At 37.9% G+C, this 20,209-nt stretch overlaps 1 protein-coding gene across 2 annotated transcripts in view; it reads right to left on the bottom strand.

Moving 5' to 3' along the window:
* The window catches only part of LOC134225600 (facilitated trehalose transporter Tret1-like), a 69,885-nt gene that overhangs the window by 24,176 nt on the left and 25,500 nt on the right, over positions 1 to 20,209 (bottom strand). For both annotated transcript variants that reach the window (XM_062705799.1, XM_062705800.1), the window contains 4 exons: positions 8,353 to 8,458; positions 7,996 to 8,288; positions 7,695 to 7,923; positions 6,780 to 7,610 (listed from right to left, as the gene is read on the bottom strand). In XM_062705799.1, the coding sequence (XP_062561783.1) occupies positions 6,780 to 7,610; positions 7,695 to 7,923; positions 7,996 to 8,288; positions 8,353 to 8,357 (1,358 nt within the window). In that variant the 5' untranslated portion in view covers positions 8,358 to 8,458. The remainder of the gene's footprint in view (positions 1 to 6,779; positions 7,611 to 7,694; positions 7,924 to 7,995; positions 8,289 to 8,352; positions 8,459 to 20,209) is intronic.

Genomic DNA, 20,209 nt, shown 5'->3' with positions numbered 1-20,209 from the left:
TGCTCATTGGACAGCACTAGTGTTTCATAAAACACCTGTCGATGACACGTACAATGACTAAGTAGATTAATTTATCTTAGTTTCGACGCTAACATGGGCGAGATAGTGAGATAAGTTCAATAATTATCGAATAACCCTGCTTGCAGAGCAAGATTACTTTTGATAGATTTATGTTTTAATGGTTTTGGAGGAAGCTCCAGCCTTTTTTAAGACTGGGTATTTATTAAATCTTTGAAAATCTTTGGCACTTTCAATTTTAATTCGGTTAATGAGTCGGACCTTAATGTGTGTTTTCATTCGGATTCTGATAAACTTATTTTACAGAGAATAGACGTGGATGCTCGAACAAAATTTCATGGAAATCGTGTGTAAAGATTTAAATCGCGCCTCAGCGCCGCGAACACAGGCTGCCCGACATGAAAGCTCAATCTCACTAAGCGATGGTGTTGGAATACACAACATAAACTGTGTGATGCTACCACCTAGGGGCAATTTGGAATGAAAAAGTAAAACACGGCAAATTTGAACCATATTTATCAGCACACTAGCACCGCGCAACGGAGGTATAACGACATAGTTCAAAATGACGAGTACAAACTTTTACACAACCACGCGATTGAAGATGAACGTCTGTTCTCTGAACTTATTTTTCGGAGGACCTTAGCCGGCCCGGGGTCTCCAGTGGCCTTGCGAGCAAAGGCGTAGGTTTACCAATCCGGAGATGGCGAGTTCGATTCTCGGTCCGGTCTAGGATGTTTTCGGGTTGGAAACTTTCTTGACACCCTGGGCATAGTGTATCCATTGTACTTGCCACACAAGATACATTGGCATTGGTGGGCATAGAAAAGCTTTCAATTAATAACTGAGGAAAGTTGAAGCAGGCCAAGTTCCAGTTGGAATGTAAAGCCATTGAAGAAGAAGAAGAACTAAGGACTGGCCCTGTAAACATACTGTGAAAAAATATTAAATCTTTGGTTCAGGCATCCCTAAATTGTCAAAATCGGATGATAATTAACAGAGTTACAATATATTTATTTAATTTCTCTCAAAATGTTCTTATCCCAGTTAATTTGGCCATGTACAGCATTTTACGAGCGCTAATGGCCGCCTCAATTGAACTCAGTTTTAGATAGAGACAGTTTGAAGTTAGACTTGTGTGGTTTGACACAAAAACGACAAGTTTCCATCATCATGGACTAAACCACGATGACGTCATGCGGCGATTTTCAGTAAGAAGAAAGCATCCGCTGCGGGTAATGTTTCCAAAAAATGAACCTCGACATGAACATCCGGTGAACTAAAATGCTCCGAGTTCACTGAAATATTCATCGGCTCGCAGCGGATGTCACTTTTCCGACCGATAAGAAGAAAAATCGTGGAAAAAGAAGACGCTCGTGGTTAGGCGATTAAAAGTTGCAAGAAGAAGAAGCCGAAGGATGATATTTGAAAAAAAAATCACCGGGAAAAAATTCACACGGGAAATTTTTTAAAACACTTCTTAAAAATTCTAGAAGTATACGAAAATTATTTGAAGCTCTTTTGGTGGAATGTCTAAAAGTAATTTGATTAAAAACGGAAAGTAGTACGGGGTTGGACTTTTCTTATACTGTGTATCAAGTATGATATCACAAAATTAAATTTGAAATCGAAAAAATGCGTTTATTATGCAGTAGAATGAAAGTACAGCCCCGTACTTCCAACCGTTTCTAATTAAATTGCTCCTAAAATTTTTGTGAAGAGTTTTAATAAACTTCCCGTATGCTTCCCCGTGCAATTTTTTATATAATATAATCCTTCAATTTCTTTTTTTCTCCATGCAACCTTTATTCGTCAATAAAGATAAATTCATGAGGATTATGATGATCGCTGCGATGTCAAACGACACAAGACAATCGTCAGATAGATTGCACCTTACCAGAACATGTTAAATTGTGGCGGTCTCAGAGTGGCGGCAATCGAAATTATTTTATTGGCTTTTTTCATTGATAATTTCGGTTGATTTCGATGAATATTATATTGTGCCGGCTATTACCGCACGTAAAATGCTGGATAAATAACGAAAACAGAACAATATAACTTAAGTTATTGAAATTTGAATTTTCACGATCTAAAATCATTTTGCAATCATTGTATACCCGTGGAAATGTAATCAGTGCAATATGAACGGAGCTTTAAACTTCAAGAACAGCACTAGCGCCACACCAACAAACGGTGGCTTCAAGAACTAGTGGTTGGTTCACGGGGTTGATTTTCCATTGATTTGAATCGTTTTGCATTAACTCACTGAACGAGGAATGACTCTGCATAATTTCAACCAGATTGCAGAATGTTTGAATTTATTAGATTTTTTTGAAGTTTTGCATGAAAAATGCGGTTTGAGACTTCATCGGCTATTATCTCAGTATGCGAAAAACCAACATGGGACTGATATGAAAGTACCGGCAGATTACCCGTTCAGTTATTGACATTTGGCCGTATAACCTGTTGTTGGCTTAAACCAAATATTATATACTTTAAAATTTAAAATCTTTAAAATCTTTGCTTGAACGATATTTTCGGACAAATGTTCCATTCTGTCAAACGACAATTTCGGTCAAAAAAGGGTGATGACCTATTCGGCCAAACAACCTGTTAGAGCAAACGACTTTTCGGCCAAATTACCAGTTCGGCCGTATGTCGCTTTCGGCCAATAGAATTTTCCAAAAATTTCCGATTGACAATACTGGTCGTTCGATAACTACAATATATTTTCGTTTTAGTTAGCGAATGGCATTCGATAACTGCGACGCATCCTAGACGGCAAACAACTGTCAGACGACGTCAGAGAGTGCACCTTGACATCGTTTTGAAGCTCTGCTGTCTGATAACTACAAAACTGATGTAACTATCAAAATGCCGTTTAAGCATTGCAGTTAAATGACTTTCAGTTATCGAACGTCTACTGTAAATACTCAGTTTTTATTTCTGCAGCTGGGCAAAATTTGCACAGCCGTTTGCCCAGCAAAATAAAAACTGAATCCCCGGCAAAAATAACGTTTGTTAGCTAGTTTTCGGCAAATTATTTGCTGATTTTCAGCAATTTTGACAGAAATCTCGGCAAAAATGCGTTTGCTGGGGCTCGGCTGTGCGAACCTCGGTAAAAGTTCAACAAATTGCTGAGATCCCGGTAAAAAAAATTATGTGTGTACGAAGAATTTCCCGTAGAAATCCAATAATTTCGAACAATCTTTCGTTGAGACATTTTGAACAATCCTCCGCGGATATTCTAAAAAAGTTTCCGTTAAACTAACAGACAATTTCCCGTGAACATTCCAGAGAACTTTTCTTGGAAACTCCTTAGAGTCTCCCGCGAAAATTCTTTAAAATTTACTGTATTCTAGACTGAGAAAGCCAACGGTAAACCACCCATTCTACCAGCCGCACTCTGCTACAATTATCAAGAATTTTCTGTGCAAATTTCGAAGAATACTCAACAGGAACTTTTCGTAAATTTCCGAAGTTTTTCCTGTTAAGAACATTTGTTTGTGAAAATTCTGAAGTTTCTCATGTAAACTGCGAGGTGAATTGCGACGAATTTTCTGCTGAAATCTTACTTGTAAATATTTTCCAAATTTTGGAAAAAAAAACCTTATTGATATTGGTAAAACGCGCGGCTATAAACCAAGACCATGCTGAGGGTGGCTGGATTCGATTCCCGGTGCCGGTCTAGGCCATTTTCGGATTAGATTTCCCTGGGCATAACAGTATCATCGTGCTAGCCTCATGATATACGAATGCAAAAATGGTAATCTGGCTTAGAAACCTCGCAGAAGTAAATAACTGTGGAAGTGCTTAATGAACACTAATCTGCGAGGCAGCTTTGTCCCAATGTGGGGATTTATTGCCAATAAGAAGAAGAAAAAGAAGACAGGTAGCATGCTAGCTTTTTTTTCGTCACTCCAAGCTTGGATATGTATTCAACCATATCCATAACACATTTCCGAAGATCAAGAGACATGGTCAGATGGCTTTGGGATATCCTGGGTCATCCAAACTGAACCTGAGTTCAGAACTTGCGATCTACAGCCACGACACTAGCTTTTTTCGTCACTAGAAGCTTGGATATGTATTCAACCACATCCATAACATATATTCCAGATCAGGAGATATGGAGACATGGTCTTTTTGTACATTGGCATGATACAAAATATTTAATAACCAAACGCCGGAATACAAATAGCAAAGTTACCCGAGCAGACAAAAATAGCTCAATAATGGATATATTGATATAGACAAGAATGATATTGGATAGAGTTTTTCTATTATTTTTAGTATAATGGACGATAAGTTGATTGGTCTGAAGGATTTTGGGCATGATTTATCCTCAGGGATTGACTCCAAAAGAGAATGAAAAAGTCTCTCACTAATCATCTCTGTATACATTACCACGGTGCCCCGGTAGACCGTTATTATAAAATAAAAATGTCCATTAAAACCAAGTACAGGGCTCGATTTTTGTGGTAATTCTGCACCTCTGGACCAATTTTTAAAAAAAATCCCTAGGAGGAATGTCGAGAAACCTTGATTTGAAGTTTTAAATTAGGAAATTTCAAAAGAATCTATATTTTAATTCAATAATATCCCCAAAATACCTTCAAAGCCGTCCAAAAAGTGGTCCAAGTTGTTTTCAACCAGTTTGCATTTGTTGCCTTTATTACAATTATAAATTTTTTCAACTGTTTAAGCTCACCAAACTGACTTAGGTATGTTTTTTGTATGACTTGAAGCCGTCTATCTTCAAGAATGCTACCTCTCGTTCAGAACCATTCATGAATTCACGTGCAGGCTGCAGATTCTTTGTTGAATGCCATTCAGATTAGAGTGTGTTTTTTTTGTATTCACAAATGTATTCGAGCATCAGAAGTAAAGATTGGAGTACGGAAAACATTGATGACAAAAACCAACAGCTTAAAAATTTGTTTAAAGTAGTGTAGTTGTTTAGCATTATATAACAGGTTAGATCATCGTGTTACATCATCAACAATTGAATTGACGGAGCTTTATCATATTCTGAGATTTCCCCGCAAAAGGATCATCGGACTGGTAATGACTCCAAAGGTGGCGGTAGGGAAAAGTTACGATTTTCAAGAATGAGCTCGGCATATAGAATGAGATCTCGAGAACCAAGGAAAACATCAGGAAAAATGCACAAGAGAAAGAAAAAAAATTACAAGCTTTGTACATATTCTTTTGGGTTTTCGGTTACGACGAAGATAAAATATTCAATTTTTGAACTTTTAAAAACACTTTAATAAGGAAACAAAATGAACCTTTGCTTATCTCCGTCACTATACATCTAGTTGGGAATTGTTAATACGTTTTGAAAGTTGCTCGAGAAGCGCCATGTTGAGTAAATTTATGGATGAACCAAGTACAGATGAGGCATCAACAAATTGCATAGAGTTCACTAGAATCCCGATCTTTCGGATTACGTCATTACTCTGCTTAAACATTAACAATTTTCTAATTAATATTTCAATCAGCAGGTTCTGAATGATTTAAAAAAAAGTGTACGCAAGATACAGCTCTTTGAAACTCGAGCATGGTTTTGAGGAAGCAATTGATGGCTTTGCCAGCAGCTGGTAAAAGCCGCAGCTTCCATTCACGTCAAAGTACCATATCTTGAATTATCATGTTTCAGAGTTCTGTAGAGGTACCGGAATAGGTTTTGGCTTACATATCAAACATGCTTTTTTCTAGTCCGTTGATTAGAACTTTGACGTGATTTGGCAGCAAAGATCGGTTAATAAGTGCTGTGATCGAGTATAACAGCTTCTAACTACTATTATTCTACACGAACTCTGGTCTTACTTCTCTCCATTATGAACATAAACACTAAATTAAAATTAATGTTTACTTTTCATTTTATTAAACATTCAAAGCAACACTTATACAAAACTCGAGCAAGTTAGCCATACAAAAACATACTTAAGTCAGTTTTGTAAGATAAGTCAGTTGTAAATATTTATAGTTCTAATAACGGCAACGCGTGCTTAGGGCCATCTTTGGCGTTGTGCAAGAGAATGGTGTATGGCGGCGAAGGATTGAACAAGAGCTCGCCCAGCTCTACGGCGAACCCAGTACCCAGAAGGTAGCTAAAGCTGGAAGAGTACGATGAGCAGGGCATATTTCAAGAATGCCGGACAGCAACCCTGCAAAGCTGGTGGTTACTTCCGAGGCAGGTACAAGAAGAATTGAAGGACATCTATCTAGGTGGATAATTCAGGGTTTTTGGTGATATTTTTGGATTCTTATACCTATGGATTCTTTAGAAATTTCTTAACTTTAAACTTCAAATCAAGATTTTTCGAGATTCCTCCTAGGGATTTTTTTAAAAATTGGTCCAGAGGTGCAGAATTACCGCAGGAATCGAGCCCTGTACTTGGTTTTGATGGACATTTTTATTTTATAATAACGGTCTACCGGGGCACCGTGATAACGATATGTTGCATACCGCGAGAGACTTTTTTCGCAAGCTGTAATGATAAAGACTGAACTCCAAATGCGGGGAGCACTGGTTCTGATGATGTGTATCATTTTTATGTTGCCACGATGTAAAAATAATTGCGAAATGTAGCGAAATGTAGCGATATTTAGCGAAATGTAGCGAAATTTTAAAGCCCGAGGCTGGTTCATCTGGTGTGATGGAAAATTTAATTTGTCCCAAAAACTTTCCCAGAAGTAATTTTTAATACATGATTTATGCTGAACTTGCAAAACTTAAGTGATTTCTAACTTACTTGAAAGGGAACACCTCGCTTAGCAGAATCCACGGCACCGGATGCACACCGACACTAGTTGCAAAAGCCAACGTAAAGAACAGAAACATGGCCAAATAGTTCAAGCCATTGGCTGTGTTGACGCTGGTATGGGCGTCCGATGATGACCATCCAGGTGGAAACACGTTGTAAGCATAAACAGCCAATGAAAGACACGACAACGATGTGAGGACAAACGAGAACAAGGCCAACCTACGTTTGCCGACAAACTTGATGCTCACCATGCAAACTATGTTCGCAGCCAGACCCAGTAAGGCTGTCGACACCGTGGCCCAGTTTGCATCCAATGGCACGCCGTACGCTTGGAATATCTGCACCAGATAGGGTCGCATTCCCGTTAATCCACTCAACTGACCAAACACAAACAGGAGCATAACTAAAGCAAATGGTCGCAAATTTCGTTTCCTCATTAGCTCCTTTAGCTTCATCCACTCGCTTGGTGGCGGATGCTCACATTTTGGGTTTTGGGTCTTTTGGCAAGGGGTGCACTGGGCTGCAGTTCTGTTGTAGCGTTGCATATCCTGGAACTCCTTTTCCACAGCTTCTGGTGAGACCCAACCTCTCAGCCATTGGAGCGATTTGCGGGCATCGTCATTACGATTTTTAGATAGTAGCCACATGGGAGTTTCCGGTACGAAGCAGATTGCTATCATCGTCAATAGTGGCACGGAAACGCATATTGCGGCAGTTATCCGCCACGTTGTGAACGTTCCTAGGAGAAACACGACGAAGAAACCCAACATCACAGCTACACCTGCGCAAGATGTTAGGATGCCTCTTATAGATGGTTGACTAGAAATTAAGAGACAGTAGATCGGTTATAATGATTGTTTCGAAAGTGGAGAAATCCATCGAATCAATGAACCTACTACTCACCATATTTCTCCTACATAGGTAACGATTGGTGCTTCCATGAATCCAACGCCCAGTCCAAGCAGAATTGCAGCTATGTACATCTCCTCTAACGAACCAGCTCGGTATAACATTAACCATGCAATTATGTGAGGTATGTTGACTAAAATCATAGACCGTTTGCGCCCCAAAGGCTCCAGTACTATTCCTGATAGAATACTGCCCACTGGTTGACAAATATAAGCTACACTTCCTGTAACAAGCGAAACAATCACATTTTGTGTCTTCAATGTCATTAAGATAATCATGCATTCCCGCCACTTACCGAACCATGACGCCTGCACTGGTGTGAAGTGCAGAAACTCGTCAGGAGCACGATTTTTCAAACCGCGCAACGCTGGTATCACAATAGTCGGCAGAGCAACCGCCATTCCTAAATCCAACAGAAGAAAATTTTTGGCCGTACTTGCCAGTATCTGGGGCAGGACCGTTCGGAATTTTCCCGCTTCCGGTTTTGGTTCATCTTTGACCGCCGCCTTGGTGACTCCATTTTTTGTCTCCATGGTCGCTGTCCCATTCACGCTGGGACTATCTGCGTTGATTGTGTAAACTGATTTACTGTGGGGCAAGAGAATTTAATTTTCAGTTTGGTTGAACATTTTGACTTGCTATGCTTACGAACCCCATGGCGTTGATGTTGGCTGGATGAGCAACGGCCGTTCAATGGGATGCCTCACAAAGTTTGAATTGTTCAAACTTGTCGCATATTGATTGTCTGATTTGGTTATCTGTGGAGAAGTAAACTATATGTCAGCACTACTTCCACGCTATTTATGGTGATAAGAGTAAGTTTTGACCGTCGATAGACGGCGTGGAGACTATTGCTGTCCAGTTAAAACTAGATTAAACGCCATAATAATAATAAAGGTCGAGAATATTTATTTAAAATGCTATGACTTGACATCATTTTGCGCTGATACATCTCATTTATGTTAACAATCCTTTTAGCCTTTCTCTTACAACAAACTTTAGTTTTTAGTTAACTATTTTTTCGATTTCCCAAGGGATTTTTTAAATTCCAACGGAAAAGTTTTCTGAATGTTATTGGGATTTTATTACGAATTTCCACACGATGGTTTTTTTGACTTTCCAAATTCTCCCATATTGTCGCCTGGAATTCTCTCGAATTTCAAAAGAAAATTCTCTCAAAACGCGATAAAAATTATTTTTGCGACGCCGAATTCATCAAAGCCATGCGTCATAATTTAAATATGATAATAGATTCAATAAGATATATAAACTTTTATTACCTCTATTATAGATTCGTATTTTATTATTTAAAAACAAAGATTAAATATTTATAAGCTATGATATACCGTAGGTAATAATATTTCGGACACATTTAAACTTTGTAAGCGTTAATTTGTTTCAGGGATATTTTGGGAATATTTCAACGAAATTTTTCATAAAGCTGGGTCGAAAGGACTATTGGTTCTAGCTTATTTCAATATAGTTACGTTATAGTTAATATAATAATAAATGCAACGAAACAATTAACAGTAAGTCCGAACCATCCAGCTAGAATTATGTGCAATTATTCTTCTAGGAATACTGTGTTCAAAGTTTCAATCATAGTGTGTTTAAATCCAGTGCCAGATTGAATCAGAAGCTGGTCATTTTCATATATTGCATACACATCTAACCCATTTTTAACCGTTTTTCGGTTCCAACGTGCAATGATTTGAACAGTGTGACTTAGAATGTGTGATTACATACTGATCATATATCACCAAAGGTTAGGTTCCGAAGTTCGGATGTGCACGGTAGGTAAACACATGTTTGTATTCCCATTTCGATGATTAGAAGTGGCCTTGATAAATATTACGACCAGTGTTGGTAAAAACTCAAAATCTCAAAACTCATGGATGATTCAAATCAAGCGTGAGTTGAAACGCACCCAACTCAGCACCTAAAAACTCATGGATGAGTTGAATCATCCATTTGAATCATCGTAGGTTTTGTTTTGTTCTCTAGCGTTAAAACAGTGAATTGACGTTTGTCGTATAAAAATGAGACAATCTTTTATGTATAAGCAATAAACTGCCCTCAAATTAATTTCAAATGCGTTTTTAAACTAGAATGATTTTAGCCAAATGAGTGAAATGATGCGTTTTAGCATGAAAAATTCAAGCATGATGCATTCCTTTAAAATCGCAGACGATTTCGTTCGCACGGGAGCGCTCGTTGATTGAGATTTATGAGTGATTTTACCAACACTGAACGACTCACAGTTTTTGAGTTGTCCTAGTCTAAAGCTCAACCTAAAGTTCAATAGTTAGGCTCCAATTCTGCGAAAGATGATCAAATGAAATTGTTTATGATCCAATCATTCTGAACTGCCTATAGGACAAATGATGACTTCAAAGTAGAATAAATAAATATCAAATAAACAAGTATGGAAGTGTTTGCAAATCACGGAACATCTAGCCTACGATGAAAAATCCAAATTTCTCGTGTTTTGTTTATGTACTTTTACGATTGGGTTTTATCCAAACAGGTTTTTCGTTGGTCAAGGTCCCTGCGCATCTTTTTTGCACAGCTAAAGGAACTCGTAAAAGCTGTTTGTTTATGGAATTTCCTACGAACGTACCATCATCGATCGACCATATTCCGCGCCCGAGCACAGGGCAGTTAGTTGGGCGTTTAAAAAGTGTGATATGCACGATCCCAGTGCCATGGCCAAGCGAAAAACCAGTTGTCACGGTCTATTTTTCAATCGTCTAGCGGTAAACTTTAATGATTTGCCATCGATCATAGCTAATTAGCTTAGCATCAGTTGTTTGAGAGTTGGTCTAAGATTGTACAATGAGGGAAACTTAGCGACCGCTTCAACAGGCCACCGATTCCAAACTACAAGTATGTCATTTGTGACCCTGTACACGCGCCTAGTCGCTGCGGCATTGTTAGAAGGGGTCAGACATGGCTAATTTTGAAAAGTACGGTACAATCATTGTGTGTTAGGGGAAAATACAAACCCTTTTGTAGACTGATTCCATAGGTTGCGTTGATAATAATTCTTCAGAACACTCATTCTAATAAGGTATGAAAAGGTATCTCACTCAATGACATGATTGCTCTAGGAAAGTCGTTTGCTCACATCGAAAGGAAACAAATATAAATTATAAACGGTGATCATTTTATTTATTTGATCAGCGAGTTATAATTTCGCTAATTACAATTTCTAGGATGTACGTTAATTGAAACATGCTAAAATGCATTCAAGTGCGGTTGGATGCACTCTGTCAGGTCACCTAATTCCCAGCAGTTATGCCCACGTTGAAATAAACCTCACTTTCAAAAACCTCACATCAAAATAGCTCGACTAGGAAAAAGCGATTGTCCCCAACTGCAACATCTAGCGAGTATTTTTTCTACGGTGGTAATAATATTCCAATGGTTAACATTGTGCAGATGAAAATATTTTAACATTTGTTCTGAAGCAAATCAATAAACTGCCATTTGAAAAAAATCGCAACAAATATCTCATCATATATGATGCAGATAAAACTCATTGCAATATTGTCTTTGTCCTCCGCAGACAGCGACAAGGATAAATCACTTGCAATTTGCATCCTTTGTGGCTTTTTGTGCATTTTTAGAGACAATTGTACCTCTTGGCTATGATTAAATTTACCACAAAGATCACATTCCAGTGCAGTCTGTTACATGCGACATGCGACACAACGATGACGATCACATTTATTTATCAAGCATATAAAGGTACATGGCCAACGTTTATCAAATCCATTCATTGAGTGTCACGTCATTGCCATGCTCTCCACAATAGACTATGTCAGTGACATACCAGTTCATGGATTGTTGACCGTGATAATGGATCGAATGGATTGAAAATTGAACTTTGCATTGAAATGGGTATCCAAATTAGGGCTGAACCACCAAGCCAACGGGTAAACTGATACATTCTTCGGTTAATGCTGATTTCCGCATCTTTCTGCTCTTCCTGTTTGAATAGTCGGACAAATAATATATAATTATCAAACATTTTGAACACGTAAAGGTCGTTACATCGTTGAAGCATTCTGCAGAAAGCGTCTGACTTAATAATGGTTTGGAATGGTCGCATATTCTCAGTTGCGATGTAGCATCCACTAATCACGTATCACCTTCTTCTAAGGTTCAACATTCCAACTGAAACATAGCCAATTTTTCAACTTAGTGTTTCATCAGCATTTCCACAACGAATTTAATAATATTGCATATGATCTCTTTGAATATAGGTAATTGATGTTCTGTAAAACTCGAGGGGCAACCAATTCTAAACTTTCGACAATATTCAAAAATACTAACAAATACTAGCGAAAAAGTACGTTGAATCTATAGTAATTTGATCGAAAAGCACTGCTTGGGAAGGCTTGAATAGAACGATACTCAGTAATACACTGCCCATGATCGCATATTTGTAACATTTGCATTTTGGTTGATTTTGTAAATCGTTTGTCAATCCTCCCCACAAATCCAATCATTTCCAGCTTACCACAAATAAGCAAGATAGTAAAGCCTATTTTACCGTTGTGGGATTAGATGCAGTAAATTTGAGCTTTCTGAACGATTCACAGTTTTTTTTACAAAGTGAACAAAAATGCGAGTGTTACAAATATGCGATTATGGGCAGTACACCCGATTCTTTTTTTACACGGGGGATGCGTTTCGTGTGAAAAAAAAGTTTTCAGTTCAAAATTTGAACATCCGTGTAAAAAAAGTTTTATGATTTCTCGACGAATCATGCAAAATGGAACAAATTTGCAAAAATTTTGCATGGGATTTTTTTACACGGCCGTGTAACGCATTCACGTGACCCATTCACGCCCACAATGCAACATTCGCGTTGTGCGTTTATTTAACGACAATAATGATTAAAACAATAATTGCTTTAAAAATGCATGATTTATTGCTCATCAGATATAAGTGGGAAAATTATTAACGAACTTAGTATTCACAAGGAAAATAAAATCGGCTATAACAATTATTATAAAAATCCTGCAAGTTTTCCATAAGAAACCAATATGCAAGCTTCCTCCAGGAATTCCTTCGACAATTGCTCCAGTCATTCTATCCGGAATTCTATCAGGGATTCTTTAGGAATGTCTCCAGCAACTGCTTCGACAATGTCTTCAGGAATCCCACCATAAATTTCGCCGGGAATTGAGCACAAAATTCCACCATTATTTACTCCAAGAAATCCTCCACGAACTCCTTTGTAAGCTCCGCAGGGAACTCTTCAGATAATTCTTCGTGCCTGTTTCTCATAAAAAATTCTGAATTCCGTGGAATTCCTAAGAATATTCCGTGGAATTTCCGCAGGATTGCCAGTAAACATTCCTAAGAATTTCGCGAAAAATGTTCGAATTTATTGTGTAAATTGCAAAAAGTTTTCCCTGAAAGTTTCGAATAATTTTTTGTGAAAATTTCAAAGAATTTCTCCAGGAATTCCACCGAAAATTTATACAGAAATTATACCAAAAATGAAATCAACAATGAAATATTCGGAAGAAATTCCTAGATTGATTCCCAAAGAAATCCTGAAAGAATTCCGGTGGAAACTTCAAGATATCTACCGGGAGATCCTCCGGGAATTCTTCTAGGAATTCCACCGGCAGTTCCTCTAAGATTTCCTCCAGGATTTCCTCTGAGAATTATTCCGGTAGTTCTATCGGCAGTTCCTACGGGGTTCCTCTGAAAATTCTTGCGGGAAATTCTCCAGGTTTTCTTTCTGGAATTCATTTAGGCTTCTTCAGGAATTTATTTAGAAAAAAGCTCCTCCAGAAGCTCCTCCGAGAGTTTCTCTGGGAGCTCCTCAGGGAATTCTCCGGGAGGTCCTCTGATGATGGTAATGGTCCAGCTACATACCCCTACAAAGGTTTCAGCTAGACGAGATTTATCTATAAGATAAATTCTCCAAGATTTTTTCCGAGAATTCTTCTGATAGTTTCACTGGCATTTCCTCCGGGGGTTCCTTTGAAAATTCTCCCGGGAGTTTCTTCAGAACTTCCTCCGGAAGTTCCTTCGAGAATTCCTCCAAGAATTTTCAGAAATCCGAAATCCCATTTCCCGTGAAGTTCCTGCCAAATATCCTTGAATATCCCTGTGAAGTTCCTGAAGGGATTCCCGTAAAACTCCTGGTTCAGCTCCCGGAGGAAGCATTTTCGGAGGAATTTCTGGAGGAAGTAATGAAATAATTTTTGGAGAAGTTCCTGAAGGAATTTCCGGAGAAATATCTGAAGGGATGCCCGGAAAACCCCCAGGAGGAATTAATGCAGAAATTCCCAGATGAAACCCTAAAAGTATTCCCAGATGAATTACTGAAGAAATTCCCGGATGAATTTCCGGGGGTTTGTTCTGAAGAAACTCCTGGAAGAACTCTTAGAAGATATCCTGGAGGAACTCTCAAATTCGTCCAAGTATTTCCCCAGAAATTCTTTCAGGTATTTTTCCGGGAATTCCTTCAAGTACTTCTCCAGGAATTTCTCCGGGAATTTTTCCGTGGAATGAAATTCTGGAGTTAATTCCGAGTGAAGGCCGGAAAGAATTCTAGGACAATTCCACGGAAAAAATCCCAGAGAAATTCCTGAAGGAATTCCTGGAGAAGTACTTGAAGGAATTTCCGGAAAAATACCTGGAAGAATTTCCGAGGAAATACTTGGACGAATTCCTGGAGAAATACCTAAAGAAATTTCTAGATGAATGCTTGAAAGATATTCTGAAGTAATTGCGAAAAAGGTTCCAGAATGAATTTATGGAGGTATTCCTGGAAAGATCTGGAGGAATGCTCGGAGAATTTCCGAAAGAATTTCTTATAGATTTACAAGTGAAATCGGAGGATTTCCGTCATAAATTTCTGAAAAAACTTTTGGTGGAGTTTTGGGAGTAAATTCCGTAGGTATTCTTGAACGAACTCACGAAAGCATTCCTGCAGGAAATGCCGGAGATTTTTCTGGAAGAATAGCCGAACAAATGTCTAGAAGTAAAACTTGGAGAGTAGAAAAGAAATCTTCAAGAAATTTCCTCACGAATTCCATAAAAAAAATATAAAATAAAGTGAGGGGTTTCTAGATAAGGAGGAATTACAATTACATGAGAAAGATTTTCAAAGGAATTTGTGGATAACTTTCCGGAGAAATTAAGAAATTCCCAGGGGAGCTTCTAGAAGGATTTCAAGGAGAATTCTTGAAAGCGATATGTTTCGAGTTGTTTCGAACTTTCATATATTATGAATCCTGGATACCCTAATAAGTTTTTAGGAAACTATCATCTAACTAACACCTATTTCTGAATATTATTGGCTTGCACATGTTTAAGGGAATTCATTTCAGTACCCGTTAAATTTTTCCACCATTTAGGGGGGGGGGGTAAACGTGAACATTTTTTTGCACATTTGCAATAAAACTACACTGAAAAAAACTTTGTAGTAGAAATTACAATTTTGTGGTAAAATTAAGAATAGTACCGACGTTTTTCAACTGAAGGGACAAATCGCTTAATTTTACCATAAATGTAGTAAATCTGATTGATATTATTTTCAATTTCACCACAAAAATTGTTATTTAGCATAGACTCAAACAAAATTGTTGATTTTACTATACAGTTTTACTATGTTTTCAGTAAGAATAACCATGTAAGCGGTTGAATATACTATTTTATAGTAAGATAGACCATATTTTAGTTATTTCAAGACGATTGGCACTTCGGTTGAAAAACGTCGGTACTTGTTCTCAATATTACCCATGAAATGGTAGTTTCTACTATAAAATTTTTCTCAGTGTAGCATTAAAATTATGGTGAAGTTTTGACAGCCAGCATTGTTTACAAGTAAACAAAGGTAAACAATATTGTTTCTGGACTTTATCTCATGGCTTCGATGGGTTCGGTCTGTACGACCCCTGATCAAAAACGGTGTTCCGTCTTTTTTTAAGTTCAAAATAATTTTCTTATGAAACTTTTGACTACATACAGTCACTCTCAAAATTGAGCATACAGCATGGATTAGATGAATATATTCGATGATTCCAAAGGAAATTTGATTTGATTGTCAATATTCTCTTCCTTCAATGTATGCGTACATAAAATGGTTGAAAATTTTTCTCCAAAGTTTATTTGTTTGAAAATAATCTCAAAATAACGCCTGTTACAGGTGACAAAATTGAGCGTACAGTGAATGTTTTTCTATACATTCCTTATTCATTTCATTTATTTAGTTTACATCTAAACAGATAACACTGAATCAACAATTTGACGCCACAATACACGGTTCGAGGCCGCATCTCTCCATCCTCGGGTACGCGCTGTGGTCGGATATCATGAAATCATGGCATTAATAAATAACTCCTTAGGGTTGCTTCATAGAAGTTTGGTTTCTTCCACAAAGTTGTTGCTTGATAAGTAGGCCTTCATGTGGTGATAAAACTATAGTTCGGAACTCTACCGCTAGGGTGGCGCTTCAGCTAACTTTTTATATGAGCATGATAGGATGATGGTGTCTTTCAGCAAAAATCAAGAATTCCGTATTATAAGCAACTCTTGTGAAGGAACTATCTTTAAAAAGGCTTTTGATTCTGAGATACAATGCATTTTATGTAAAAAATGTGAGTTTATATCCAAAATTTGATTATTTTTAGTTTAATTTTGAATTTATGTGAAATATTTTTTTCACATATTTTTCTATATCCGGGAGAGTAATATATAGTAGTATCTGAGCCGATTTGACTATGAAATAACTTGGAGAACGCCTTAATTTTTGTAAAATATTCAAAAATATGATGAAAAATCGATTTATTTTCCTGCTCCCTCCACTTTCCGCTTAGATTTTATCACGGATAGAATCTTTGGGTTATAAAGAATTTAACGGACGCGAATTCGGTTGCAGAAATTTGCCGTAAATCTTTCACAGTGCCTTAATATTTATTGAGTTCCGCATCTGTTTGACGGAAACCTGTCACTTATTCAATCAAAGTAGGTCGTAAAATTCATATTATAATGAGCACATAAACTTTCTGGGCCTCGTTTTGATTATTTTGCAGTATTTTTTTATATATTGGTCTGTAATTTAGCTTAGAAATCACTTTATGGCAATACAGATTTGATTCCCTTTAAGTTAAAGTTAGTACACTCCGGACGGATTTCGAAACAAGAAGGATTGGTTTTAACTATACTCTCAAGCTCTGACTAGTTCATGTCAAAACGTAAATTAATTAACGTTGACCGTAAATCTATGTCTAATTCGAGGAGTGTGCAAATCATAATAATTAGAAAATGTGTATTTGATAAGATTCGTCAGAAATACCATCTGATGTCAGTATATTTGGCGGTATTCTATTTTCTTCTTCAAGATCTAAATCGTTGAAAATGGGCTCTCATGAAACAAAACCTGAAATTGTGAAACAGCTCCTAGTTCTGATAAAAGATAATTACGTTCTTTGATGATTAATGTACAAAACATTTTGTATTTAAATTACGTTCAGCATAAGCAGTTCGTATGCCAACGTTAAATAAAGATTAACATATTTACAACTATTATTCAAGAAACATATAGTACCAGAAAAAAACTTCTATTGCTACTTCTTCATAAATGGTAGTAATAGTAGGACTACATCCAAGGAATTCGTGGCGTATGTTAAATTGTGCGCAAAATCATTCAGTTGAACAAATAAAAGTAGGTCGCTTGAGAGTTACGGCAAGTTTCTGCAACCAAACTCCCTCCGTTTCATTCTTTACAACCCAAACATTCTCTCCGAGATAAAATGTCGGTGGGATGTGGAGGAGAGGAAAATAAACCGATTTTTCCATATATTTTAAATGTTTTACAATAATTGAGACATTTTTTAGGTTGTTTGTTGGTTAAATCGGGTCAGACCCTACCATATATTACTCTATGGGATATAGAAAGTTTATGCGAAAATAACAACAAAACAATCAAATTTTGGGAATAAAAGCACTTTTTATACAAAAACCCAGATTAATCCACCTAGCGGTGATGGCGCCTTTCTCGCGTAAAAAGGTAATAAATGTAGCCTTACACCTCGATGATGTACCAGAAAGGCAAAACAGTTACACCGTCTAATGTTATGATAGAAAATTTACACTAGTAGACGACAGATGGCGCTGCCAAAAGTTTCTCGAATTTCCTATGTTCGAATTTTGACTTTCGGACAATTTAGTACTATGTACATAGTACTATGAAACTGAACGAAGAGCATACTTACGCCTAAATGCGTGCAACACGAGCATCTTTATAGTACGATGAAACTCTTAATGGGAAGCCACGGATAAAATATTCATAGATGCAAGGCATTTTTCATAACTCATTATTGTTCTATGTGACTATGTCTCATCACTATTTTAATATTATCTATTTTTGCAATTTGCAATTATTATGAAATTCAATAGTGATCAACAGCGTTTTAGTCTCTGTCGGATGCAACTTGTTGCAAGAAAATCGATTAAGAGTTTCTATGTGAAAATTTGGCTAATGTTTTTATGGCATTTGTGCACACACACGCACACACACACACACACACACACGCACACGGACAGACAGACATTTGTTCAGCTCATCGAGCTGAGTCGAATGGTATATAACACTATGGGTCTCCGGGACTTCTATCAAAAGTTCGATTTTGGAGTGAAATGATAGCCTTTCGGTACAACTTAGTTGTACGAGAAAGGCAAAAAGGCATTGTATCTCAGAATCAAAAGCCATTTCAAAGATGGTTTCTTCGCAAGAGTTGTTGATAATACTAAATTCTAAAACTTTGCAGAAGACACCATCATCCTGTCATGCTCATATAAAAAGTTAGCTGAAGCGCCGCCCTAGCGGTAGAGTTCGGAACTATAGTTCCATCACCTCATGAAGGCCTACTTATCAAGCAACAACCTTGTGGAAGACACCAAACTTCTATTAGGCAACCCTAAGGAGTTATTTATTAATGCCATGATTTCATGATATCCGACCACAGTGGTACGCCGCACGCTCGCCAAGTCGTTTTGCACCTGGTCTGCCCATCTCGCTCGCTGCGCTCCACGCCGTCTCGTACCTGCCGGATCGGAAGCGAACACCATCTTTGCATGGTTGCTGTCCGGCATTCTTGCAACATGTCCTGCCATCGTACCCTTCCGGCTTTAGCTACCCTCTGGATTTGATTCGCTACCTTCTGGATTCTGGGTTCGCCGTAGAGTTGGGCGAGCTCATGGTTCATTCTTCGCCGCCACACACCGTCTTCTTGCACACCGGTCTTATCAGCGTCTTGTACATGACACATTTGGTGCGGTGGCGAATCTTTTCGACCGTAGTTTCTTCTGGAGCCCGTAGTAGGCCCGACTTCCACAGATGATGCGCCTTCGTATTTCACGACTAACGTTGTTGTCAGCCGTTAGCAAGGATCCGAGGTAGACGAATTCCTCGACCACCTCGAAGGTATCCCCGTCTATCGTAACACTGCTTCCCAGGCGGGCCCTGTCGCGCTCGGTTCCGCCCACAAGCATGCACTTTGTCTTTGACGCATTTACCACCAGTCCAACTTTTGTTGCTCTACGTTTCAGGCGGGTGTACAGTTCTGCCACCTTTACAAATGTTCGGCCGACAATGTCCATGTCATCCGCGAAGCAAATAAATTGACTGGATCTGTTGAAAATCGTACCCTAGCTTTTACACCCGGCTTTCCGCATGACACCTTCTAGCGCAATGTTGAACAACAGGCACGAAAGTCCATCACCTTGTCTTAGTCCCCGGCGCGATTCGAACGAACTGGAGTGGTCGCCCAAAGTCTTCACACAGTTTTGCACATCGCACATTCCTTATTATAAAAGCGATTAATGTAATTTAATGTTACATTTTCATGGTTGTATTTAAAGCCTGTCCACGTTAAATTTCGGACACTGAGATAATGTCCAAATGTTTTTCAGCCATTTTATCAACGAAGATGAAAACGTGCTAAATGCATCACATAAAGCGGATAGATTCAGCTATGCGAAAATTGATCTTCTCTGCGGTTTGTGAAAATTTTTAAAAATCCCATTGGAAGATGGGTGTCCGAAATTTAACGTGGACAGGCTTTATAATAATAAATATCCGCTACTTAAACATTCAATGTTTTGGAACTAAACCATGTTTTGGTCAAAATGGTGAACAAGTAAGATGTATAAACAATGCTATTTAACAATTCAATGCTGCTGGGCAAAATAGATCCTTTAGGATATGGATTTCACCGGCATCGTGTCTCATATATGATAGATAATCGAAATCGAGCGAGACATACGATAAATTTGGGAAAACTCAATCGGTAAATGATGAAAACAGATGTAAACATACAGAGAAAACGACAAATGTTGGGAATGGCATAATTCAAATTAAGTATATTTAAAAGTCGATGTATAGGTAGCTCATTAGCTCAGGACACTCATTAATAATAATATTAATAAAAGAACAGCACACGGATACATTATAAGATGTCATTTTATATTTGAAG

Source organism: Armigeres subalbatus, chromosome 3 (genome assembly GCF_024139115.2).
Source record: "Armigeres subalbatus isolate Guangzhou_Male chromosome 3, GZ_Asu_2, whole genome shotgun sequence".
Taxonomy (NCBI): domain Eukaryota; kingdom Metazoa; phylum Arthropoda; class Insecta; order Diptera; family Culicidae; genus Armigeres; species Armigeres subalbatus.
This window is presented reverse-complemented; position numbering and strand designations above follow the sequence as displayed.